A 27,295-nucleotide genomic window follows, 5' to 3' on the forward strand; every position below is an offset into this window, starting at 1 on the left:
GATGCCCAAGGGTGCCATGAGATAAAGCTGGAGATCTGTCAAGGTTGAGGACTTCACACCCTGGTTGTGGCTTCTGTGAGATGATCCCAAGTGCTGTGCAGTGTTTCTGGGACACTGGGATGACATTTGAGGCAATCTCCCGGGGAAGGTCAGCCTGGGAACCAGCTCCTCTCTTGCCCACACTCAGCAACACCAGCTGAGCCCTGGCCACAGGTGCAATTATCCTGGCAGCCCTTTTGATGTTCCCGAGGTTACAGCTCAGATCAGTCTGTGCAGCTGGGATTGTAGCAGGGTTCCTGGGATGGGCAGTGAGGCCGAGGCACTCAGCATGGATCCTGGGAAGGGCTGCTTGCTCTCTCCCTTCCAAAAGGGAGCTAGCTTTTAGTTAGTGTGAAAGGTACTTCTGCCCAGAATGTGCAGCACTTATTCTCAAAAAATTAAAAGGAAATCTGTTACTTTGTGAGTTATAAGGATTGGAAGAAATTTCTCTAAGAAATGAGGCCTATTTTATAATTTTTTCTTTCTTCTGGGTGATATTTGCAAGGGAGTAATGGTGACTTAACAAACCTCTACACAGCTGAAATTCCTGAAGTTTTACATACAGGTTATATTTGGGGAAAAGAGGTTCTTATTAGGGTAAGATGAGGCTTTTGTCACTAACAATTCAAAATCTAAGTAGGATAATCTGGGATGACAACAAATACACTTTACTCATGATAACGTAATTACCAGTCAGGAAGAACAGAGGACAAAATTAGGATTGTTCAGGTATCTTCATGCTTTGTTTCTTCCTTCGAATGCTGTTGAGTGCTCATTCCCCACATCACAACATTTAGATTGAAATAATCACCAGACCTGCAGAGAATTTGATGTTTCATCATTCGGCTGTTGAGCTGTTCACTCATCTTTGCTTGATCCCAGGTTTTCATGCCGAGCAGCAGGAGAATGTGACGCCTCAAAGACATAAAAACCCTAGTTTGGCACAGAGACAGAGGGCAGTCCAGGGCCAACTCTGTGCATGAAAACATCTACACCTGAATATGTTTTTAATATATATTTTCAACCTTAAAAATGTGGGCGACTTATTTTTGAAACTTGACCTTTCATTTTGTCCTCAGGTCACTTACAGACTCAAGTGACACAACTTTTATTAGCCAGCCACCTTGTGCTCATCTGATCCCAAATTTTCCTCTGTCTCATTTCTTCAGGCTGGCTCATTTGCTCGAATGGACGCTGAACTCAGTGGGATTTTTCCTGCCATAAAAAACCAAATTGGAGTACAAATCAAGTCACCAAGTCAGCATGGGGGGTGGGATCATATGGGATAAATAGTGGAAATACTGTAAATATTGAGCTGTGATAGAATGTTGCACCCAGGTGCAAGGTTACTGCCTGATGTGCCCATGTCCTGGCTCCTGCTGAGGAGGAGCTATGTCCAGATCCAGAGTCCCCAGCACAGGAAGAACATGGAGCTGTTGGAGCGAGTCCAGACAAGGCTACCAAGATGATCAGAGGGATGGAGCAGCTTTGTTATGAGGAAAGGCTGGGACAGCTGGGGTTGTTCAGCCTGGAGAAAATAATCTTCAGTGTGACCTAATTGTGTCAGGACAGGAGAGACCTGGAGCTCCTGGAGCAGGTCCAGTGGAGGCTGAGGAGATGAGGAAGGGCGTGGAGCAGCTCTCTCGAGGGACCTGTGGCTGTTCAGCCTCAAGAGCAGACCCAGCTGAGAGGGGCCCTCATTCCCCTGTGTCCCTGTCTGCAGGGAGGGCTCAGAGCAAGGGCCAGGCTCTGCTCCCTGGGGCCCAGCAGTGGGATGAGGGACCATGGGCACAAATGGATGCCCAAGAAGTTCCACCTGAACATGACCAAGAACTTCTTTCCTGTGCAGTGACCAAGCACTGGAACAGAGACCTGAGAGGCTGTGGAGTCTCTCACTTGGAGGTATTCCAGACCTGTTGGGACACAATCCTGCAGCACGTGCTCTGGGATTGACCCTGCTTGAGCAGAGAGGTGGGACCCAATGACCCACTGGGATCCCTTCCGACCCGCCCCATTCTGTGTTCCTGTGATTCTGTGGCGGGGCTCCCGCCAGCCCCATGTGCCTCCCGGGAGGCCGCCCCCCGAGGCCCGAGAGGGAGCAGTGACAAAGCCGGTGTGGCGGCGCGGCTCGGCCGGCGGATGCAGGCCCCGGGATGCGCCGCGGTTGCCATGGCGACGCCCCACCGCCCCCTCGGTTGCCATGGCAGTGGGCGGGGGAAGGGTTTGCCGGTGGCGCCGCCGGAAGTGCCGGCGGGGGCGGGGTCCGGCCCGGAAGCGCGGCCGGCGCGGCGGGAGGGCCGCAGCGGCTCGGCGGGGCGGGAGAGCGGCGAGCGGACGCCGCCGGTGCCGGAGCGGCGAAGCCGGGGCTGCCCGGGCCGCCGAGGGGCCGGAGCGGCGGGGCCGGCGGGGCGCGGGCGGGCCTGCCCGACCGGAGCGCAGAGCGGGAACACCCCGCCCCTTCCTCCCCGCGGGCCCTGCACGGGAAGATGGCGGCGGCGGGAGGCGGCGGCGGCGGTGGCGCGGGGGCGGCGGGCCGGCCCGGGCTGTGAGAGCCGCGGCGGGACGGGCGGCGAGCGGCGGAGGATGAGCCTGCTGTGCGCGCAGTATCTCCGGTGAGTATCTCCGGAGTGCGGCGGGCGGACGAGGCCGCGGGCGGGCGGCCCAGGAACGGCGGGGAGCGGGCGGACCTGGAGCCCTCGGGCCTCGCAGCGGCACGGAGGGGCGCTGGGCCGTGCCCGGGCCGGTGTGCGGGACCCGGCCGCCGCGCTCCCGGGCCCCGCGGGCGGCCGGGCTCGGCTGCCGCATGGCCCAGGGCTCCCCAGCAAGGTCACGCCGGTGCCTTGGAGCCGCGGGGACGGTAGGAGAGTCCAGCGGCTTCCCTGCCGGAATTCCCCATCGCTTCCCGAGGGGGTGGCGGGGTAACCCGGCGCTGCGGAGCGAGCGCGAAGTTTGACCCCGGCTGTGGAGCGGGAGCAGTGCTCGCAGCCCCGGGAGGTGCTCTGGGAGAACAGGAGTAGCTGGAGTCCTGTCTCAGCCCTCGCCATCAGCTGGAAGTCCTCGGTCACGGCTGACACAGCCGGTCGGTGCCGGGGACGGTCAGCTGAGGGCTTGGGAGAGGAGTGAGACTGCCAGGGCTGTGCCTTGAAACAGGACCGTTCCCGAGTCCCTCAAGTCGAGAGCACGAGATAGTTCCCGTTGATACGAGCAGAACTTTGATAGGTTTTGGGGTGAACTTACTGTTAGAGTGAGCTTATACCCAAATGCTCGTTCTCTAGTGGTTCTCTAGTGGTTTTGGAGAGCAGCTTCGTGATATACAAATGGCTTTTCAGTAGCTGTAAAGTACTAACTGTCCAGGTCGATCGTGTTGTGTCACCCCGATGCTTCCAGAACACCTCATGGAAAAGGAGTAGGTATGCCAAAAGGACATGCACATTCCCTCTGAGGAGTTCAGGGCTTGGGAAGGATTTAGAAGGAGCGAATTCAACGAGGATTTTATATTTCGAAAGCACTCTGTTACAAAGTTCTGAAACACTTCAGCAGTCTCTCCTTGCTGGCTCTCCAAATTCCTCCCTTCCTCCTCATCTTGTCTTTTACCTCTGCTTCCTTTTGTTATCCCAGATCCTACCTCAAGATGATTTCTTCAAAAAAGAAAACAATATAATCTTTTTTATCTAATAATGAGTTTATTTTGCTTTTGCTCTTCTAGGTGAGTACACCTATGTTATCATGAAACTTCTTCATTCTTTCTTTTCTCTTACATTATGACAAAGCTTTTAAATGCTTTATTATTCACTTTATAATCTTCTATCAGTAAAAGATTTACTTTTTTATTGTAGGACATGTCTTAATAATATAGTAACACCTGGCTCCCTGTTCGTTTTGTGACTGCACGTGTCCTTTGGGCTGTGGGAGGCTGTACCATATTACACATGTCCCTGCTCCTGTCACCTTCCTGCACCACCAGGCTCTTCCTTAGCATTTTGCTGTGCCAAGCTGGAAATCCTTCCTGCAAGCTGTGGGCAGGAATCACCAGTTTCTCCTCTCTTTGTTCCTCCCACACTTCAGCTCATCCTGGGTTGTTCCTGCTTTTTCCTGACTGCTTTGTTTATCTTGTGCCAAAGCAACAGGACTGGAGTGTGTGCACATAACTAATGTGTTACAGTCAGTGTCTCTGTCACCAAGAAGCTTATCTCTTCCTAAAACAAGAGGACAGTCCCCCTTCTAAACTTTTCATCATCTTCCTTCTGCCTCTGAAGACCATTTGGGTTTGTTCTCTCTGTAGAAGGTAGGCTTGGGGAAGGTTTCCTTGAAAAGCTGTGAAATGCTTTTTGCATCCACAGAACGTACATTTAAATTGTTTTATTTGCATAGGGCAAAAATGCAGCTGCAGATTACTGCAGCCCAAGCTCATAAAGGGAACTGGGAATTAAGCCTCAGACTCTCAGAGCCAGTTCTGTTAGTCCTCTGTCTTAAGGAGCAGGGCATGCTCCTTTTTACTGTGTCAGGACAGGCTCAATCCAACTACAATGAAGAAGAAATAGACCAAAGTGTAACAATGTGAGAGGGCAGCTTAACAAAACATTGTGCCAAATGAGGACATGAGGCAAACAGTCTCTGCTGTCTTCATTGTCTTCACACTTAGGAGGGACAGAAAAGTTTCTGCAAGAAATCATTTTTCTGTGTATTTGGATTTTAGATAGATTTTTAAGGTGAACATGTAATGATTGAATACCTAGTGAAATAATGACTCTGCAAGAATCAAGCTGTTGAAAAGGTGAGTGGGGAAGAATGGACTTTTAGCTGGACTACCTTAACTCTTCCACTTCTGGGTTCTTGCTTTCTGTATGTGTGGGAAGCAGCTATTTTAAAATGCTATCCTTGAAGGACTGTACCCCTTCCATCAACCTGTGAGAACTGAGGAACACATGAACCCCCTACAGAAGTCTTCCAGGAGGAGCAAATAAGGTCAGGCTTCATGTACTGAGTCTTTGAAAAGTTGCAGGAGAGTCTGTTTTTAAGACATCTTCCTATGTTGCAATAGATTTTTGGGGATTTTTCCCAGTTTTATCCTTTTCAAAGTCACCTGTCAAGAGTATTTGAGTATATTCTCTCCCATCTAGTTTCCTTCATACTTCACTGGAGTCATTGTTTGAGTCACTTCTCAAAGATTTGCATTGCATCTGATAAGATGAGTAGACCTTTCAGAGGGTTCTTTTAGGAGACAAGAACCTGAAAGAGGTTTAGGAAACAGGGGCACTGTTCGAGTCTCCCTGTTCAGGTGAATCTGTTCATTGCAACTGGCTGAAAATTTGTATCCATGCTATTTGTGCTGCTTGGGGAATCTGCAAGTACTCCCCAGAAATCAAATTATTCTCAGGGGGCTCTTGTCTTAAATGACACAATTTATGTATCCTGCTAGATATAAAAGAAGTCACTTTTAAGCAAAATATCACTGATAGGATTTCTGACACAATAGCAGAGAAACTTCTGAGCACATCCATTTTATAAGCCAGTGTTGAGCTTTAGTGCATGTTTATTCACTTCAGAGAAATGATCTTCAATACCAATTTTATGTGTTAATGTTCAAAAAGGAGTTAACTAGGATTCAGAAGTTTAGCAGTTTGACAAATGATTGTCTCAACTGCATTTCAAAAAGATGTAAGCTCAGTTACCAGTTAAATGTGGTGTTGCTCTGGTAAACTGTGGCTTTTAGCACAAGCACAAATGTAGAATAAAAGGTGCTTGAATTACAGGGCTTGAACGCTGCTTAGAAATTCCAGTGCTGATGAACCAGTAGGTAGTTTCCTGTAGCCTTATGATGAGGCTATAGCCAAATTCATTAAAGGTTTGACTGCTTTAATAATTCAAATTGTGGGTCTCTTTTTTGAAGACTCATCAGTAGCTCCATTAACTTCTGCCTCTGCTGTGTCTCTTCATGGTTACTCCTTTGCTGTCTGGCAGTCTGTGACACACCTCTTTGCAGTGTTTTCTCTCTGTTAAAGGAGGAGGCTAGAGCAGAGGTAATTGCAGTCTGTGTGTGAGCATGTTCTGGTACTGATTCCTGGGTCAGGATGATGTAGAGGTGGTGCTTGTCTGTGCTGGAAAGGCATCAACCAGAATATTGTTTGAATGAGTCTCAGCAAGACTAAGTCAGTTATTTAATTATCTTGGGAGTATATGAAGGAAAAAGTTTGTAAATGTAACCTCTTAATAGAGAACCCTGTGTCCCTGCACTGGACTTCCTGGAGTTGGCAGGGTAACAAGGCTGGAGGAGAGGCCTCAGGAGGCTTCTGTCCAGCCTCCTGCTCGCAGCAGGGACAGCTCTGGGCTCAGACCAAGTGCCTGGGCCTTGAAAACCTCCAGGAATGGAGACAATTCAGCCTTTTGGAGCTGCTTGAATACCCTTGTGGTGGAAAAGATTTTCTGTACATCCAGTCTGACCCTCTCCTGTTTTATCTTATGCCCATTGTCTCTTGTGCTCCCACATGGAGAGCCTGAACCTATCTTCTCAATCCCCTCCCTGGAGGCATGTGGCAGCTGTGGGTGCCCTGGAGCCTTCCCTGCCTCAGGCTGGCCTAGCCTGGCTCCACAGCCTCTGCCTCAGTCCCAAATGCAAGTGCTCCAGCCCTGACTGCTCTGGAGGCCTTGCTCCAGTTGTTCCACAGCTTTCTTGATTTGTCTTGGTATCTGAACATGACCAAATCAGTCTTGGTAAGTAATCCCTCCAGCTTTTTGTTTTCTGAAATGATTAATGCTACTTTCATACAGTGTTTACCCTTGAATTTTAAGCAGGGGAGATGTAGTGGGGCTTGCTTTCGCCTTTCAGGAGAACCCTCATACCTTGGTGTTTTCTTTGGGCAACATAAAGTCTCCCTTCTAGTTTTGTCTTTTTTTATCTCTATACAAGGTGTCTCACCATTTAATAACTAGAATTTCTGCCAATATTTAATATGAGCAACAATTCTTATTCTCCTTTGAGGGTGAGAATAATGATTTAAAAAGGCAAAGATTGATGATGGCTACTGTTTACTTAGGATCAACAAGCTTTTTGTGGTGACCTATGCAGTGAAAAGAATCACAATCAAAAAAGTGTCAAGCAATTCCCTACTGAGCTTTCTGCTGAAGGAAATACATCTTGCTGAGAGCCCCAAGACACACACCATACTCCTCAGCTGTCTGGGCAGCAATTACTTGTTCCCTTTTTCTTATTATGGGCATCCAAATTATTGAGCATCCCTCCAGTTACCCAGGGACAACTTGTGCTAAAGTCACTGTCACACCTGTGATAATTTTTTGTTTTTCATACCTAGATTCCTAAGGAAACAAGGCTTGCTCAAGTGTGCTGAAGTTGGTTGCTGCCATTATAAGTTTGTGAAAGTTAGCTGGTTAGGTGATTATGTTTGGGTGATCCAAATGAATGTGCCTGGTGAGAGAGAAGCAGGCAGAGCGCAGCTGGGGTAAAGCAGCACTTCCAGAAGTTCCCCTGAGCTGTAGTGTGCTGGTTTCTGTGCTGGGGTTTGAGCATGCTCCTCCGTAGGGAGGTAACTGCAGGGATGGCAGTGCCTGTGCAGGTTAGCAGGTGCTGGGCATATTTTCCTGCTGGAGGGGCTGGCAGGAAAGTGGACATGTGCCAGTAACCAGAGAACTGCAGTAACCAGAGAATGTGACTTGCTTAGCACTTGGTAAAAGCTTGGCCATGCAAGGGTGGGTTTTAAACTTGAACAGCTCTTGACGGAAGTTTCTCACTCTCCCTCACCCCTGATGTGATGGCATAAGTTTATACGTTTATGGCCAAGTCTAAAGAAAGTGAACTGAGGAGCCACACTAGGTTAAAACTGCTTTGGTTTTGTTCTTTACCCATGGGGTTTGGTGCAAGTTGTTTTCCTGATCCCATCCATTGTGTTACTGCAGATGTGCTGACAAAAAGGGTGAAATTGTGTGCAACAGGATGGAAGCACTAATAGTTAAGAGTGGGGTGGGACTGCTGCTTGGAGTGATAGTGCTCATTATCAATAAAGTGCTCACTGATCCACAGCCCCAGTAAATAGCATCCTGTTTCCTGGAATATGGCAGTAGCTATATATAGAATATCATCCTTATAGAATGTACCTGGTCTCACTGTCAACAAACCATACCCCTCTATCCAGTCTGGACTGAGAGTCTCCCCTTGCTGCAGAACACAGTGTATGCTCTTACTGCACTCTCTTTGTGCTCTGCTATGAGGTTACTTGCACCACAGTGTTCCAGTGACCTAGAAGTGCAGGTTAGTGTAAGTAAAGTTACAGCTGTATTCATTCATTTATTTATTTATTTTTGATGGCAGGGATGATTCCTGTAGCCATTAGTTCTTGTTCTAACCTGCATATTCCTATGTTGTTTGATCTTTATTGGAAAAGAAAAGGTTCTGTTGTGGCAGTAAAACCAGGTGATGCTTGTCTGAAGTGTTAATGAGGGAGGGCACCAAAACATTTTGAGAAGGCTGCCCCTGTCCCTGAGTATGGGGGTTGGGGGATTTTTTTCCTCAGTTTCTTCATTTCAGTGCATGGTAAGAAAGTACATTTTCTTGGTGAATTAGTTGTTTTATTTAAGTATTCAGTGTAAAGTATACTGTGGTATTCTGGCTACTTCTAAAGTCTGTTTCTTCTATCCTAAGAAGTCACAAGTAACCATAGTTTGGTCCAGTGAGATGATTTTGGCCTCTAAATAAGCTGATCTGGGCACTGAATTGTATCACAAACTTTTAAGTTAAGCAGCTTAAATCTGTTTAAATCAATGTATCTGGAAACTGAAGCTTCCCTGCTTTTTTTAGTTTGCCACATTGGCTGTTGTGGGCATTTCTTATTGGAAAAAGAAGGGTTGGGTTGATGGGAGAAGTCAGTGACTTGATGGATAAATGCCTTGGCATGTTCCCTGCCCTGCTCAGCCAGCAAAAATGAGTATAGAAGAAGAGTAATTGCAGTTCAAGTGCATGGTGGCTGGGGAGGGAAAAGAGGATAATTTGCTGTAGGATCTGATTTTGTTGGATCTGCTGGGGATTGTAGAGGTTTAAGGGTTCTTCATCTTCACAACAGTAGCAGAGATTCACTCATAGCAGCGGGCTGGTAGAAGAGCAGTTAAAGAATGAAGCTATAATTTGTAAGAAATATATGTGGGAGGACACTAGTTGTTGCTTTCATTACTTTGAACTTGAGGATTGTCCTCATCTTACTGGAAAAACTGCACAGCTGCTGTCAGGCAGGAGAGGGATAAACCCACAGATTTTTTCCTTAAAATCATTAGCAGAGATGCATACTTTGATTCTGTGCTTTTTAATGTGGTATGAGGGAGGTAATAGATTTCAGTGGTGTTTGGGAAAACACAGGTTTTCCTGTGCTCAGGGAGGGATATGGTATCTAATTTCTCCATCTTGCTGTGGACAGAATAGAGGAATAACAGATTGTTTGTTGTGAAGTGACGTGAGGACTCTGGGCCATCGTTTCTCGTGATTCCACGGTGGAGGGCTGGTGGCTTTGTTTGTGTGTGCCTGCTGAGCACTTGAGTTGTTGGACTGGGCAGGGTATTGCTGGAAGCATTGCAGCTGTACTGGAGTCATCACCAGCTGCCACTTGTGCAGCCCTGCTCCAAGTCCTGCCTTCGGGCCACATTTCTAGACTTGTCTGCCCACTGCCACTCTTCCCATTTGAATGTAAGACAAATTTTTCTTTGTAAATCTGGGGACTTCCCAGATGACCAAATGAGGGTGAAATGGCTTAAACAGTGTTCTGAAGCTGGATATTTAAATTCTTTTGCATGAAATCAGCAGGTACTTGTTCAGATCAATGTAATCCTGTGAGTTGGGGTGGAATAAAAGTTTTGGAGTGACATTAGGTGTGCTTTCTCTTCTTTCTGTGTTCCAGTCGGACTTCTCTTGGATTATTCACACTGGCTTCTACACTCAAGGGATTATCATAAGGAACCAGAAGGCTGAGGAGTCTCTGAATCTCTTGGGATTGTTACAGAGCTGTGGGTGACAGACTGAATTTCACTGATGGGACTCAAATCAGAGATACCCTTGAGGTACTTGGGAGTCCTGCTAGAATTAATATTCTCTGCCGTCTTCAGGGAAAACAAAGATAATATTTCTGAAAGTACTTACTATGTCCTGAATACATCAGCAGTCTATTTCTCATTTTTTTATTTCATGTTTTTGGTGCTGAAAGTGTCCTCTAGTGCTCAGCCTCATTGAACAGTTTTCTGCTGTGTCTCATGGTGGTATGGGTAAAGCTGATTTTTATTTTATTTTTGCCCATCTTCTCTGAAGCGTTGTCTGTTTTGAGTCTGCAGGCCCTGCTTGTTGTACAGCTGAATTATCTGAGAGCTACTCTCTAGCTGTTAGAAAATGAGAAATTAATTTTGAGTGTGGAACTTTTAAGACTGATTCTGCCAAAATAGTGTGGGGAACATTTCTTGAACTACTTAAAGGAAACCACTTTTTTCTTTGGAAAACAGGCCTTTTGGGCATGAAGCATCCTTATTTCAGACTTTGGTGTTTCATGATGTCTTGATTTAATGAGGTCTTGAGAGTTGTTCCTATTTGGTCAGGCTGTGGCAAAGGGCAGTTTGTTTGGAGCCTGCCTGTTTTGGGCCCCCTGGACCCCCCATAGTCTGTGCTATGTTATTTGTCACATCTTAACTTCCCTACGCATGAAGAATAAATGAATTTTTGATATATCTGTTACGAAGACCATTTTCTCCCTTTGTTTTATGATAGTCCTGTAAATTGTGCTGCTGTCTGTTGCAATGAAATTCTCCTGATATTTGATTTGCCATGTCCTATGATGGTCTGGCCATGATGTGGAGAAAGCATGTGTGTATTGAGATGTGTCCAACAGCTGTGAATCTGTGATAATCTTTTTTAACACAAACAACCATTGACAGCTTTGGTTCCTTCTGCAGACAGTACTGCTTTTGGCAGAGCCTTTGGGCATTCCTGCTCTTAATTCAAGGTACACTTGAGCTGTTATGAGGGGTCTTTAGGGCAGATTTTCCAAACTTGCCTAATAATAACTGAAGATGGAAATGCTAGTCCTCTATACCTATGGAGAAGGAAGGATGGGACAAGACTTCTGGCTGTTGAAGTTGTCTGTCTTGAAGTAGTGTAAATACTTGTTGATGACATTGCCATAACCAAACTTGTGAGGAGGGAGACTTGATCCAACCTGATATTCCCAGGAAAAAGCCAATCTGTTGGTAAGAGTAGTGTTCAAAGGATATAAGCTGCATTTATAAGTATTAAAGAAACACCCAGACCGACCAAAAGTGTATAAAAACATGAAAACTGAAGCAGCTCTTTGAGCTCAAACGTGTTGCTTCAGTTACTAGAAAAATAAAGGAAATATTATTTAAATTTTTTAAAAAAGGTGAGATTTCTATATTGGTCAGTGATTGCAAATTCAGTTATTAAAATATGTAAACCTGCAGTAAAAACCTAGAAGAATTTAAATTTGTCTTATAACCATTGATAGGTGTAATGTTGAACATATATGTGAAATCTTTAACTAGAAAAGAAGTGATAAAATCCTTAATATGCATTGTTGACATGCATCTGAATTATTACAGCAGGCCTTAATTTATGAGCATGTCACACAGATTATGCCAGGGCGTGAATGTCTGGCAGGTATTTCACCCAGCTTGAGCATACCATGACTATATAATTTAGAGATTTATTTTATTTGGAGGTAAATGGTCAGAGATACAGGGTTTGGGGCAAAGACATCTGTAGGGGATTGTGGCTTGCTCTGACTTCAGCTGGAGTACTTGTTTTCTGGTTCTGATATCAAGGACTAAAATCATCTTTAATGCTTAAAAGTACCCAGAAAAATATTTCCAGTGTGTTTCTAATTAAGATGTTAAGTGCTTGCTGATGCTGCTTGTGCAACTAAACACTTTTTTGGTCCCTTCCATCATAGGTGGCCAGTCAGAAGTCAGCATAAAAAAAGTGCTCTGTCTGCCTGTAACATTACATTACTTGCTAAGGATTTGGGGATACTCATTCAAGATCCGTTAAAATTGTGTACTCTTCGATTAAAGATGGTTACAAAAATGTATCTTCTGTCCAGCATAACTGATTGTGTTAATTCCTGAAATAATTACTTGAGAACTGCTGTGCTGGAGTGTTAGGTGATGTGGGTCAAGAGTGTTTTGTCTTCAAGAAGGACAGATCCAAAAGACATGAAGATCTTTAGGCCTTTAAGGACTCATGCGCAGGAAATTTTTTGTGTATAATGGAAAATGCTCTTGAACATTTGGATTTCAGCTTTTGGTATTAAAGCAGCATGATTCACCTCACTTCCCTGCTTTATTGTCAAATGCTGAAGCACAGTGCCAAAATTATTCTATTTTCAAACTTGTTTTGGACATGCTGGTATACTACACAAAACAAATGCTATGAAATCCAGTCTATAGTTGATTGCAAAGTGGAATGCAGGGGCTGCATTGGCTTGTGCAGCCTCAGTAACACACAAATGCTGAGTTAATAACTGGTAACTAGGTAGTCACATGTTGAATCTTTTGATGGCATTGTCTCTTCCTGCTTAATGTGGCTCAGGGATTCAGGGAATGTCTTTTCTGAGTGAAGGAGAGTCACTACCCTTCCCCATGTTGCAAAAGTAGCAGTGGGTCGAGCAAGGCTGGTGATTTTTGCTGTGGGATTTGGTGGTAGGAAGGAGCTGGAGTGGGTGAACCCAAGGCACGCAGCAGTTCCTGAAAGCAAGGCATAATGCCATGTGGGAATGGTTTGGCAGTGTCCAGGGTGCTGCTTTGGGCTATGGAGGTGACTTGGTAGGACTTTAACAACAAGCAACTAAATGATTGTCAGAAATAACATCAGGGTGATGGAATGGGCTGTATAACATTTTGAGGGCCTTTCTAGGCTTACGATTTGGTCTTCAGGTGGGATGTGTTAATCCATTGCTATGGAGCCTTTTCCTCAGCCTTTGCAGAAGATAATGAGGTATGGTCTGACTGCTGAAAGGGAGACTGTAGTCTGGAAATCTGCATTCATGTTATTCTTTTCCAAAGTTTATGTTTAGTAAAGGTTTGCTAAACCCCCCCTGTTTATCACATATGATTCATAAAGCAGATACTGGTTTGTACTCAGCTGAACATCATGTGAACTTTTCTGACATAGAACTAGAAAGGACTCTGTCTTTAATTCAAATTTTAATCTCAAGACCTAATGTTTTATTTTTAAATAAAAATATTTAGGCCTCACAAGTAGATTTAACCTTGGGAGTTATAAATTTACTCAGATGCTTACTCCTAACCAATCCATTAGTTTTCAAAACAGGAAAGGAGGTTACTGGTTAACTGGGAGTACCTGGCAGCACTCAGTGGGGCAATGGTGGCAGCAGATCTGTTCAGAGGCAGTTTGGGCCTGCTGGAGCAGAGCTACACAGGTCAGCTGCACTTGGACCATGGAGCTGCATCTCTTCAACCGGGCTGGATTTCCTGCAGACCTGTTGTTGTTTGATGGGCCTCAAAAGCTTCAAGCTGCACCTTTCCTGGAGAGGGCAGTTCTTGTATTCAGTGTCTTGTACACAGTAGTGCATCCATCTGCTTCCCTCCTTCTGTGCTAATAACATTTGCTAGATCTAAGGCGGTTGGATTGGTCATAGGTTTCCCTTTCAGCTGAATACAGAACAGAGTAATTTCCCATATTCCAGGAGTACCATGTGTTTGGTGATGGGCTCGGGTATTGTAGGAGCAGCTCTTCTGGATGAGCCACTCCTGAACTGAGACCCAGCAGCAGAGGACTGTGGGTGAGTCGTGTGTTGCTAAGCCAGAAACTATTCAAATATTCTCTACTTGGAATGTAAGTTTATCTCAGAACAGCATTGCTTATGTGTTTCTGATAGAGAATGGGGAGCAGCTAATGAGACTCCTGTAAATGATTGGCAGTGATGTACTGAGTACCTATTTAGTTATCATAAATGGAGGATATAATCCTCCCTGACTGGTGTTCAGCCTTCTGCTGTTACTGTGCTTTCAGAGTATGGTTTGCATGTAATTTCAAGATGGAGAATTGAAAATAATTTCTAAGATGCAGCTTGCAATTAGGATCATATCCAGATGTAATCAGGGTGTGTTTTTGTCAAGGCTGGTGTGTGTACCATGTGGTGTCCTTTTAAACCTCTTAATAATGAAGAGCTTTTTAAAACTTTTGGGTATGTCATGTTTGTTCATAGAAGTGTGTTTTGTGTGCTTTTGATGTGATTGGGAGTTTATAAAACAAATGGGATTGGCAAAAAGTAGTTTACAGTTACTGAATGACCACAATATTTAAGTATCAATCATTTTTCTTTAAGGCTTATGTTTTGGGAGGCCTTGACTATCTGGGCATAGATCTTGGTATTAGGACTTGGAGAGCATGTGTTGAAAATGCTGAACTCCCCTGTATCTGTCATAGCTAACCTGCTACAAACACAATATGAGGGATTACTTGTGCTTTATTTCTGCCACGTCTGATGGTACCATCTAATGGATTTGGTCTTTATCCATCTGCTGCTTAGCAATGAAGACAGTATCTCAAATTCCCAGTAACTAACTCCTTTTAAATGATCGTTTCCTCTGTGTTGGAGTCATTCCAGCCTTACTGAGCATAAAGGTCAGCATTTGCCTCTGTGCAAGAGGCAATTTGAGGCAGGGATTGAGAGGAAGGGGTTCTGCAGGGAACACCAAAAATGAGCAAGAGATCTGAGTTTTATATTCCAAGCTGTTAGTGGAGTTTGGAGGCAGCAGGAAACTTGTCGAGCTGAAAGTCAGAATTTAGATATGCAGTTGTTGCCCTCTTGATGCAAAATGGAGTGGCATTTCTAGGGGAAATGTGTGTCACTGCTCTGCAGCTCTGCGAGCAGGTGAGAGGGCACGTTTTGTCAGCATGGCAAGGGGGGCACTGAACTGACTGTAATTTCCTTCCTTTGAACTGGATTCTCTACACTTGTCTGGGAGATCCTGTGCAGTGTCCAGGAGGGCTGGTATCTGCTGCCTCACCTATTGGGCTTCTGCAGGGCTGACTTGAAGATCAGAACTTTCTGAAACTGATTTGATGATACCCATCCGAAGCTGATCTCAGTGCTCAGATATCTGCACTTTCTGTAATTCTGGAAATGGTTTTTCATTGCAAAAGCTGTTAAAAGAAGTAATGTTCACTTTTTCTAACATCTGTTGTCTGCAGTTTCCAGCACTCCTTAACACAAGGGGTTTTACCAAGTCAGGAACTGTAATGTAGCAAATTACTGCTGGTGTTACTATAGATTTATCACTACTGAGACCTGATAGTGTATGCTCTCATCAGGGTTTGAAAGAGAAAAAAAGGGTGTGAGAAATTACTCCTCACTTCTTAAAACTTTCAAGAGTTTATTGAACCACAACAAGGGACTGAATAAGGAAAAAGGGACAGTGCTGGATGCTTAGCTGCAGCCAGAGGCACACGGCCCACACCCATAGCAATCTTTATTTATGCTATTGACAAGCCAGCCCTCCCCACACTCCTGCACATGTCATTCTTCCAACCCTGCGCCTCCTTCATCCCACCTCTTGGAGTTCTTGCTTCAACTTTCCCAATGGGTGGAGATCAACTTTCAACATTACAAAACTTTTATAAAAAAACCACCAGATCTTAACAGAACTTCTTTTATCCTTATACATTTAACATTTGCAAGAGCAAACATCACACTATATGTTTGTTACAAGGGCATAGTTTGGGGGGTTTTCTAGTTGTTGTTCAGAAAATAATTCTGTTGCTTCCTCTTGCTCAGTCTCTAAACGTTGTGGGAATTATCATGGCAAGTTCAGTTGTAAACCTCTCACATCCCTCTTAGGGCCATAGTCCTAAGAACTGGTAACCCTTCTGTGCTTCCCCAAAGCTCCTTATTGTGGGTAGTGAGGAAGCAGAGCTTTGTTTTGGTGTCTAACTTCCTTTAAGGGAGAGGACTGTCACTGACTGAGAGGATTGGAGGGCAATCTCGACGTTTTTGTGCACTTGTACTTTTAAGATTGCCTTAGTTTTGAAAAATCTGTTTATCCAAGGAATGGTGTAAAGATTGGAGGAGATACACAGATGGATTATATATTTGTTCTTAAATGTTTTGCCTTTCACTTGTTCTCAGGTCAGCTGCAAAGCTGACATATTGTCAGCCAGTGTAGTAAATGTGGTACTGTATGGATGTGCCAGGGTATTCCATTAAGTATTACTTTTTTACTATTTGCTATTAAAAGTTTTCTTTTGAAGGTATTCCTTAACATGAAAATATATCAATGTCTTGAATTGCCACACATATTAAGTATCCATTTATGATTTCTTGACCATGCCTTTTTTATAGGTAATAAATTCTTATTACTGTTACTAAACCAGAATTTTTCTATACTGAAAGTAGTGTCAGGGTTACCTATGGAGCTACACTGTCAGGTGCTGGAAGGTAAACAAGGTAAAGGTGACTGGAGTTCTTGTGCTTTTCTTTGTTGGGCAGCATCCATTTAGAGGTTATTTTTATCCCTGCTGTCTTTAATAAAATTCCACATAACTAGCAGGTCAAGATGATGGGTTAAAGAACAGCATAGTCAGTATTTTTAAAAAATTACTATGGAAACACAGCTGAGCTTTCCTAAGCAGTCCTAACATTACATTTACTGCCAGCTTGAATTGGAAAATCCAGGTTGTTGGGTATATAGTTTTCAGGTTACTCTCCTGGCATAAATTTTGGAGTTTTGTGGAAGGGACGGAGGCACATTGCTGATCCTGATCCTGGCTGGACCCCATTTCTGAGGCATTTAGCTCATGTTCTGACTCCAGGTTGTGTAAGGAGGGGGAGAGTGGAGAGTCTGGTGGAGGCAGAGTGCCAGAAGCCTGAGTAGTGTAGGAGATTTGTGTTTCCCTCTATGTAGATTAAATCAGAGATTAAGAGCACATTAACTTTCCTTAGGAGTGCTTTTACCTTTGGGGCACATCGTTTTAAAATCTTGAGACAAAGAAACTGACTTCCATGAAACTGGAGGAAGAAAATGAGTTTGAATGAAGCTGACTGCAAGGGTACTTCTACCCTTATCCAAGGAGGTGGATTGTCAGCTCTGATCAAACTTTGAAGGAGTTAGTTTTGGTGGTAGTGTTTTGAGGATGATTATTATGACTTGCTTCTAATAGAGGAGAAGGAGGGAAGATGGGATTAAGGAAAACCGTGCTCTGTGTCCCCATTTCTCGACATCCTCCTCAGCTGTGGTGAGAACACAAAAGGAATAGAGCAGGGATTCCCTGTGAAGGGGGTTTGTATTCAGGTGGGGATTGCTTTGCTTTAATATCTGCTTGCAGAAGTGTAGGGGGTTTTTTTACTGGTGATGAAGTGCTTGTTCCTGTGGCTTTGATCTACAGCTATAATCTGATTAAACTGCAGCTCGAGGAAATTAGCTGTACCCTGACTTCAGCTGCCTGTAAGAGGAATAATAAGATTTAAACTACTTAGCACATAAAATTGACAATAAGATGATTCTGTTAAAGGTGTTTTTCATTGGTGTGTGTTAGCAGTGGCCTTCCAAGGCACATGGAGCATTTAATTCCATGACCCACAGGCTGAAGATCTCTTGCTACCTCACTAAGAGCTGACATCACTCAAACCTGCCAGCTCCCAAAACAAGCAATTCCAGAACTTTGTGCAAACTATGGTCATTTAAATTACGTGGCAACATTTGGAAGTTTGGAACAGTAAGAACTTGTTCTATAGAAGTAAAACTGTTAACAGTACATGTCTGATGTGTGAGTAGATAGTGTCTTTACACAAATTAATAAGTAAAATCATTGTTGGATGCTATATATCCCTTCAAAATCCTGATTCCATCCATTTGCCCTTTCAGGAAAAGGTATGTGAGGCTGTTAACAGGAGCTGTTGTCTGAAGGCTGTTGTACTCAGGTGATGTTGAATTAATGGGTGGAGGAAAAATAAAAGCTGAAGTTTACCCACAAGTTTGCTACTACTGTACTTCAGGCATAACCATCTAGGTTTATGCACAATCCTGAGATTGCTGTAAAAATATTTCCTTGTGACAGGTCATAGTTAGAGATACAGTTACTGTCTACAAAAAGTTTAGGGAAATCAGAGTTATGTTTGAGAACTCAACCTTTAGCAAAGTGTACCAGCTGTAAAGGATTAGTAGCCAGAGAGTCTCTAAAAACTGTAAAGAAAGTTTTCAGTTTTAACAAGTATTAGTGGTAACTCTTAGGAATTGAAGGAAAAATACCTATTTTCCAAAAAACTGTCAACCATTTGTATCAGCAAATTTTCTTCACATAGGAAGTGCTGAACTCCAGATGTGAATGATGTCTTGAATACAGTGCTGGGGGCTTCTGAACAATCAATCTCCCCTAAATATGCTGGGGAATATTCAGCGTCCATGCTGTTAGTGTTTCCTACTGCTTCCACCTGCCCTGAATCAGCATGGTTATGCTTCAATACAGACAAATAAAGAAAAAAACCCCACTGGGTATTAAAACTATTATAAATTTTTGTTGAAGATAACTGCTATTTTGAGGAAAATCTAAAATGGCAGTTTGTTGCTTTGAAGTTCCTTCTGCTGTGACCCTTGCCAAACATTGAAATAATGAAATTTAAATACTAAGTGTTTGACTTGTAGTATGCTAGTGTAGAAAATTTACCTTTTCTACACAAAATGAAACATTTCACACATTTATTCTATATATTCTCTGTATTTTTCTATTGCCTCTCAGAAGAATTAAAGCTTTCTGGCACTGCCCTTGATGAGCCTTGGGGTCAGTCACCTCCTGCTAAGGCACATTAGGTTGCAGGTGCTATTCATTGTGGTACAGTTTCTGCACACGCCTCCAGGAAAGAGAACTTCAGGAGTGTGAATTTCTGCTTGGAGTGAAACTCATGACCACTTAATGTTTTTTAGTTTTTAGTAATGAGATTGGATTCTGATGGTTTTTATAAGCCCAGCTGCCTGGATTCATTGCCCATTTTAGTCACATAAATCCTCAATTCCTTATCCGGGGGTTGTGTTACTGAGATTTGATGAGAGAACTGATACAGCTGCTGATGCTTAGGGCTATCAGGGGAAAACCAGGTGGAGTTCCCCTTCAGGAAGGGTGAAAGCTGTGTGGTGTTTTTGTTGGCTTTGTGAGATCTGGGGTTTTCCACGTTTTTTGTAGAACTTGTCATGCCACAGCAGATCATGCCTGGCGGATCCTGACTGTGAAAATGAGAGAGGTGTGGTGTAAGTGAGGCTTGACTTCCAAAAACTAGAGGATGGTAGCTGGGTAACACAAAACTGCTGCTTTGAGAAGTTGGGCTTAATTTCATTGGTTTATCTGTGCTTGATAATGAAGTTTGTTAGCAGACCCCTGTTTCTGTAGAATGGATGCAGCCCTATTAGAGATGCAGGGTGGTGTACGCAGAAGTGAAAATTTGTGATTGAGTGCTTGAATTATAGCTGTACTGAAGACAGCTATTGGAACAGAAATGAGTTCTTTTGGGGACAATGGTAAAATAGATCCATTTGTTCAGTGATATGCAAATAGAGTTGGAAGTCAGATGGCAACAAGAGGAAAACTTGAATAGAATAGTTAACCAAAGAGGCTGTGTGATCTTTTCTTACCTGATTTTAACATCAAATTAAGCAAACTTGCTCTAGTGTTAAAGAGAAGGTGTGACTACATGATCTTTTGAGGTATCTTTCAGTGTGATGGGGTAAACACTTCAAAATATATATATGGGAGAGACATCCCAATATTTGTGGGATTTTCTTTCTGTAGTGCTTACCAGCTTAAGGGAAACAATTTGTTTTCTTATTCTGATTTGGAAAACTTAATTGTTCAAGAAGGGTAAAAACTTGGAAGAGGGAAAATGGGGTGTGTCTTTCTTGTCTTCCTTTGCCAAGTCCAGTGGTTCATTCTACATTAAGTATAGCCTCTGAATTCCAGCAAAACAGAACTTTTTATACTCTCAGGTTCTTAAGAGAAGTTTCTTTTGTCTCCTGTGGGGACTTAAATTTTTATTTATTTTATACTTTTAGAACCTTGAGAGATGGTCCTGACTACTGTGTTTTAAAGTTTTGAAACTTTTCAATGTTATGAATAAAATGAAAATTCTTTTAGCTATCAAGCATTTTTACTGAATTGGATGGGAGGCTGTTGTATTTCAGTTTAAAGTTTGACTAAAGCACAGAGCTGAATCTACATATTTGGTTAGGAAATTATAAAGAGTAACTATTATGCTATATCAAGGTGGTATGTGGAAATGCTTGAAATATAATTTTTTTGAACTATGGTTTGGATAAAAAAAAAAAACTTAGGGAAGCTCGACTGAACTGCTGAGTCCAACTGGGCAAGGAGGTATCTGAGAATATTCTTGCAATGATACAATGTGTAAACAAGCCATATCAGGTTTTCTAGCAGGGAACCGTTTTTGCCCCAGAATGAGTCATTCTAATGTAAATTCAGTATGAGGTGGTGCAATAAAATATATGGCCAGGAAAGCTTGTTAAAAATGCTGGGTGATAGAAGGAGCCATTGGAACCGTGAGAAACTCCTATCAGTTGTTACCAGTGAGCTCCAGTCAGTGCCCACTAGGAGTCCCTGAGCACCAGCAAAGGCCCATTGTGAAGTTTGTTTAATGAACAGGCAATGCATCTTCTCTCTCTCCTCTCTCTCTCTTACTGCTAATATTTTGCCACTGATGCAGAGCAAATTTTGTACCCAGGCTGCCCCCTCTTATCCTGGCTTAGAATGCAGCTATTTGAAACAATTTGTTTCTAGGTGGAAATGAGAAGCAGCATACTAATGTTAGGTCGACTCTCCTAATTTCTTTGGCATCTAGAAAGTATTGAAATAATTTCTATGCATTTTATTGAAAATGACAGTAACAATCTCTTCAGTTTTGCTTGTTGCAATTTTATAAATTATACAAGGCAGTCTGTGTTATGGCCAGTGAAGTGATTGGTGCTAAAGTCTCTTGTTCTGTGAGACCCTGAGTCTTCTCTTCCAAAATAAAGTGGTTTTAAATAAATCTTTTTGTTAGACACTTGGGTCTAGCCATAAAATTAGGTCTGTGCATTTACAGAGAGTCTGTCAGCAGTTGCACTGATGTAAAAGGCTGAGGCTCTCTTCACCAAAATTGGCAACAGTGAGGGCACACTTCTGGGGGAAAAAAAAATGGTGCTTTTACATTTCCCCTTTTAGGGGTTATACTTAGGGGAAGGTAGTTCTGCACAAGTAATTTCCAGAGGGGCAGTTCTTGGCTTTTAAAGGGGAGAGCCTTTGTGCCTGGAAGAGAATTCTGGGCTCGTGTCTGTGGGCGCAGTCCTGTGTGTCCTGCTGGGCTGAGCCTCTCAGCATTCGTGGCTTTGGCAGCACAGATTGTGTTCTCAGCTCAGAGGAGACCTTCCCAGCACTGGAAGATGTTTGAAGCGTGAGCCAGACTGTAGGAACTTGGCTGGCTGTTCAGAAAAGCGAGATTCCAGCACCTGAGCAAGTCAGCTTTTCCCTGGGAGCAGTGGCATTGCTGGCTGCCAAGTCCCAGGGAGCAGCTCTGGCTCAGCTCTGTGCCTGACCAGACTTGCAGGTCAGCAGTGCAGGGGCTGCCGAGGCACAGCCTGCGGCAGAGATGGCTGTACCTCCTTGGCTCTTCTTGGCTCCCTGGAGGCAGGATCTGCTCATTCCCAACCTGCTGGCTGCAGCCACAGAGAGATTTAGATACCTTTTGTTACCTCTGTGTGGATGAGGAAGAAATGTTTCTTGGGCTTTCAGCTTTCTCCTCATACATTAGCTAAAATTTGCATTGCTTGTCTCTGTTATCTCTTCTTTCTGACAACTGAAAGAAGTTGTCGTAAAGGCGTTAAATGCTCTCCATGCTTCCAGTTACTGAATTTGGATCAGGTGAGGAACGTATAGGTTCACTTCTGATATCAGTTAAGATGTTCTTGACTGAACAAGAAGCTCTTGGGGCATCCCACTGCTTTTTAGATGGAGGTGGCTATGGTGCACTGTTATAGATAATGCTTGCATGTAGTAAGCAGAAATTTTGCAAAGGGACTTACCAATTTACATGTTCCTAATAATGTATATCCTAATCTAATACCATTTTAATTCTCATGTGGACTTCAAAACCTTCCCTATAATTTATGGCCAGTAGGTAGATCCCAAAACAAACTGAAAAACTGCTTACAGTCATCACAACTTCACATTGGCAAGAGAAGGTATATGCTGATTTCCACAGCCCCTTTAGGGATTAGGTGGTCCTTTCTCCTTGCTTTCCATTCTTTTCCAGGCTGGCATCTGACATTCATGTTAGGCACAGCGTGTTTTCCAACTGTGTTTTGTTTTTGTTGTGTTTTTTCTGAGGCAGGTGAAGGGAGCATTTCATATACTGGGAGGATTCCATGTCTGGTGTGGAAAGCTTGCACTTTTCCAAATCTACATCACCACCTGAGTGCATCAGGAGCAGAGGGACATGTCTCATCCCAATCCAGCCCAACCAGGCAGCCTTGTGTCCCCTCTGCCAGCCCTGGGTTAATTGTGTCCATCAGACAGGCCAGCAGGGCTGCTCCTTGAAGCTTTATGTACTGCTGACACAGTGCTTAACTGTAGCACCTCCATTGCCTGCTTCAGCCAGACACTGGCCATTCAGAAATATTTATTTATTGAGGACTGCACCAGTGTTCTCTTTTTGGGAAGCTATTTGCCAGCCTCCACCAGCAGTGGGGATTTGCAGAGGATGCTCAGTGCAGGAGTTGTAGGTAATCACCTGTAGTTGACACACCTTTCTGTGTGTGCTGTGTGGTTTTTTCCTTGGAAACCTGATCAAAGCATTACTTTAGGGATGCAGTTCAAGGAAAAGAGGCAATTGGGGAAGCCATAGTCTTGTCTCTTCTCCCTACACGAACTTGTGCAGCATGGGGGCAGGAGGGCTGTATTGAGATGCTGACAGACACGGATGGGAGTTTGTGTTGCTCCCTGTTGGCTCCTGCATTACATGTGTGGCAACTTAGATTTGATAAAAATGTCCCAGGCAATTATCACTAATAATTTCTAATAATGACTAAAAAAAAATGGGTGCAGGACACTGCTGCCAAATAAAGCTGAAAATATAAACTATAATGTAAGCTTTATTAGTTTGTTCAGAAGGAGGCATAAGCAGGGAAAAGTGAACACTTGACTGCTGTTATGGGATGAACTAAAAGCAGTCATTGCTGTTTGAACCATGTAGTTCAAATCCTGCATGGGGTGAACCAGAGCAGAGTAAGTTATAAGCAGATTCACCCTTGCATGAATGTGCTTTGGCATAATTCATTTATTTTGGTCTTTCTGTTTCTAATTTATTGTCATTTTGCTTTCTTACAGGCAGGCAGAAGTCCTGAAGGCTGACATGACAGGTAATTGCCTTTATTATGTAGTTTATATAGCTTATTAATAATATTTGATTCCTGGTTTTGTTTTCCTTTTGCGTTCCATTTGCTTATCGTTCATAAGAATTTTCTGGAAAGTATGTAACCTAGTGTTAAAGGCTTGTCCTCTGTATATAAATAAATAATTAGTATTTTAACAACTGTGCCCCTTTGGCCTGTACCTAATACATATTTTTCAAGTTGACTTTGGATGTTCTAAACATTTGGAGATAAAGGCCATGTCTCTCCTTCTCTCTGAGCCTCCTGCCGGAGCAGCACAGGAACTGCTGTACTTGGGATTAGCCAGGATTTGGGTGATTTTAAGGAACCTGGGTGAGGAAATGCTGATCTGAGCACTACCACGTGTTGTGAAAGTGCAGCCCTAGATGCAGTGAAATGCTATGAGCTGTGATTCAAGCTATATATATTAATGGGAAATGGTTTATATTAATGAATCAGCCCTGCAGTAAAATTAGCTTCTCTCATGAGCCTTTGCTCAGCTGTGCTTGCCACCTGGGTGTAGTGAAAGTAGCAGGCTGGTGTAGTCCCCATAGGGCTATTAAAACCACCTGGATCCACCTAACCCAGCAGGAGTGGCTCCACCATCAGCATCAGGATGGTTTCCCTGGGGTGAGGCCCATCCCTTGTGCTCCTGCAGCCCCAGCCCAGGCGGTTGTGGAAGCCATGGGAAATTGGACTCTGTAACTCTCTAGCAGGGAGCAGTGTTTGCACTCACCCCCTGGGATGGGGAGCAGATAGCTACTGAAGAGTTAGAAAATGGCAAGCACACAGCAGTACTTGCCCACAGTGTTCTTTAAACACCAACAGTGTGTGTCCATGCACTGTCCTGTTTAGCATCCCTCCATGGATTTATTGTCTGCTAATTATTTTTTGGCTACACTGGAAATTTTTCTAAATGCATCCAGTGACAAGAAATTCTGCTGTTTAATAACTTATGGAGAGCCACATCCTCCTACCTGTTTTGTTTTTTAACTTGCCAGCTGCTGACTTTGTTCACATCTAGTTCTGGAGTTGTAGGAGACTCATCAGTTAAGCAGTGAGCCCTCAACCTCTCTGTAGCTCTTGTATTTCACTATTCTGAGGAAAATTATGAAAGTGGGTTTTTGGTGGTGTGTATCTAACACTGAGCTCTATTCTTTCGTTTGGTAAGTGAGTGAAAAATCAGATTAACTCCATAAATTTGTGTGACTTTGTGTTTTTGTTTTTTTTTTTCTTTCTTGTTGCTCAGATTCAAAGCTGGGTCCAGCAGAAGTCTGGACATCCAGACAGGCTCTACAGGACTTATATCAAAAAATGCTAGTGACTGATTTGGAATACGCTTTAGATAAAAAAGTGGAGCAGGACCTGTAAGTACCTCACTGAATTTGTGTTTATGTATGTGATCTGGGCTGGGGAGCAGGAAACCGTGAGACTTCCAGAAAAGCAATTGTAACCTATGGAATGGTTGTCTTATTTCCTTTAAAATGAGAGCTGTGCTGTGGGCGAAACATGAGAATGCACTGCAGAGCTGATAAAGAACATTCAGTAGGTTAGTGTTTTACCTCTGGCAATTCAGAGGCAGCCATGTCATGCAGGACTGGGTTTTGGAGGGCCAGGTGGAGGCAGAGAAGCTAAGAAGCACCAGTCTGCTTTGCTCTCAGGGAAGGGCTGAAGTCTGCATTTTCCTCAAAGGAAGAAATCTGCCTGATGTAATCACCTGGAGCTTTGTGCAAAGTCTAACAGGAGCTGCTGAAGACCAGTGTTTTAAGCCCTGTGAGGTAGAGCTGGGCAGAGGGAGGAATAATCAGGGTTGCTCATGGGGTTAATTAATGGGTTGCTCATGACACCTTACAAATCAGGGTAAAATCCAGCTGGGTTTTCTCCATGCCCTGAATCCATTCCCTGTTATTTAAGGTGCAGACATGGGTTGTAATAAGTTTAGTTAACAGAAGCCTGTGGTTCTTTTAGCATTGAGGGAAACCAGGTGAGTAGGCTGGCTGAGTTCTCTCCAGGCTTCCAGTTACTGAATGATTTTTAGCCCCCATTTATGTACCCCACATCTTGTTTTAGGGAGGGACTTCTCTGCTGCCTAAAATAGAACAATTCCAAGCAAATATTAATGATGCTAGCATTAGCCATATACATATATACACATGTATGTTAGCTATATATATATATCAGGATCTGTTTCCCTAGATAGGCCAGGTGAGGAAAGGTGGTTATTCCATATTTAACATTTGTTCTCTTCTGAATGTTGCCTGAATTTGAATATTCTTCATGTCTGATGCTATGTAATTAAACAGTTCTTTCCTGTTATTTATGCCATCTGCATAAGACACTTTCAAAGTAAAAAGATAAATGCTTCTTTTATTTTCAGTTGGAATCATGCCTTTAAAAATCAGATCACAACACTCCAGGGTCAGGCGAAAAACAGAGCAAATCCGAATCGGAGTGAAGTTCAGGCGAACCTTTCTCTGTTTTTAGAGGCAGCTAGTGGCTTCTACACACAGGTGAGTTGCACAAAGTGGAGGATGGGTGAAGGATCAGTTTTAGGTGGGTAAAATCTGTTCTTTGCCCTTAGCTTAGGAACCTGCTGCTGTATTGGATTGAGCAGTGCACCTTGTCAACCGTGGTGCTCTCAGCAGGAGACGTCTGCAGAGCTGCTGATGGGCTTTCTTTTGATCAGTCTTGAGCTGAAACTTCTGTGCATCTGGTAGTTGGTTTGGTGCAATTCAGGTTCCTTTCTAATAGAATCTGCTTTAACACCTAAACCCCACTGTTTTGGGTAATGCCAAGGTCCATGTCTTACTGTGCTCTGTGCCTGCTCAGAGCAATCATAAAGCAGCACAAGAGGCTAGTATGTTGCTTCTTTGCACTGTCTCTTGCCTTCTTGCTGTGCATCTGTTGCCACCTTCTACTTCCTCTATCTATTAGAAGGCCTAGCCTTCACTGGTTCTCCAGTCCCTCTTAAAGTCATTTACTCTGTCTCTGCAGTGACCTGTGGTAAGGAATTTTGTCTTTTAATTGTAATGTCTTACAGAAATGATGACACAAAAAACCTCAAGCCCAGCAGCTGAGTTAGTTGATGTACTTTTAATACTTTTTTCCTGCTGTTCCTCTAAAAATTCCCATTTGGCTTCTCATTCCTATGTATGTGTTTGTGGGTCATTTCCTTCATTCCTTTTCATTTGCTGTATAGTGAAGGATAAGCAAGAACAATCAGTTTGTTCTTGGATTAAGTTACTCAGGAACAGAAATATGTGCAGCAAACACAGATGCACAGGATGTGTGTGATGGCCTAATGTTTTGTTCTTTGCCTCTTCCTTGTGACTCCTAACACCAGTAATGAGCACTGAGGTGTAAGTCTTTATTTTCGACAACAATTAGAACAATTCACTTCTAGGAGCTTTTCTTCCCCTAAAGCAAAACTGTATTGAGTGCTCCTGGGCCAAGAATCTTTTGCAGGGTTTTCAGTTAATTGCTAAAGGAGTGTGATTCCTATTCATATACTTATTTCTTACTGACATATTTTTGCCTATGCTCTTTCCTATGTTAGATTTCAATAGATTTAAATCATGAAGAATAAGAGTCAGTGTATGATAATGGCCTTAGTAAAGTTAAAATAATATTTCTTTCCTTTTTTCCCCTCATTTGATGTCTGCTTAAACAACATTGTGGTTGCTGAATCCTCTCTCAGTGTTCAGAGTAAACTTTCTCATGGCTAATTTACACTGTCTTCAGCTTAGAGCACTCACAGTAGTTCATTTGTACTGTGTAATTTCCTAGCTGGATTCCAGACATCTGCAATGCCAACCCCAGAGTACCCTTG

The 27,295-nt window shown here is 43.4% G+C and overlaps 1 protein-coding gene across 6 annotated transcripts in view; it reads left to right on the forward strand.

The window, feature by feature from the left end:
* Positions 1-2,341: 2,341 nt before the first annotated feature.
* Positions 2,342-27,295, forward strand: part of SMG7 (SMG7 nonsense mediated mRNA decay factor) — a 51,692-nt gene continuing 26,738 nt past the window's right edge. For all 6 annotated transcript variants that reach the window (XM_084211851.1, XM_084211856.1, XM_084211855.1 and 3 more), the window contains exons 1-4: positions 2,342-2,651; positions 23,423-23,454; positions 24,716-24,833; positions 25,844-25,976. In XM_084211851.1, coding sequence (XP_084067977.1) covers positions 2,623-2,651; positions 23,423-23,454; positions 24,716-24,833; positions 25,844-25,976 — 312 coding nt within the window. In that variant the 5' untranslated portion in view covers positions 2,342-2,622. The remainder of the gene's footprint in view (positions 2,652-23,422; positions 23,455-24,715; positions 24,834-25,843; positions 25,977-27,295) is intronic.

The sequence above is a fragment of the Fringilla coelebs genome, assembly GCF_963513975.1.
Source record: "Fringilla coelebs genome assembly, chromosome: 9".
NCBI lineage: Eukaryota > Metazoa > Chordata > Aves > Passeriformes > Fringillidae > Fringilla > Fringilla coelebs.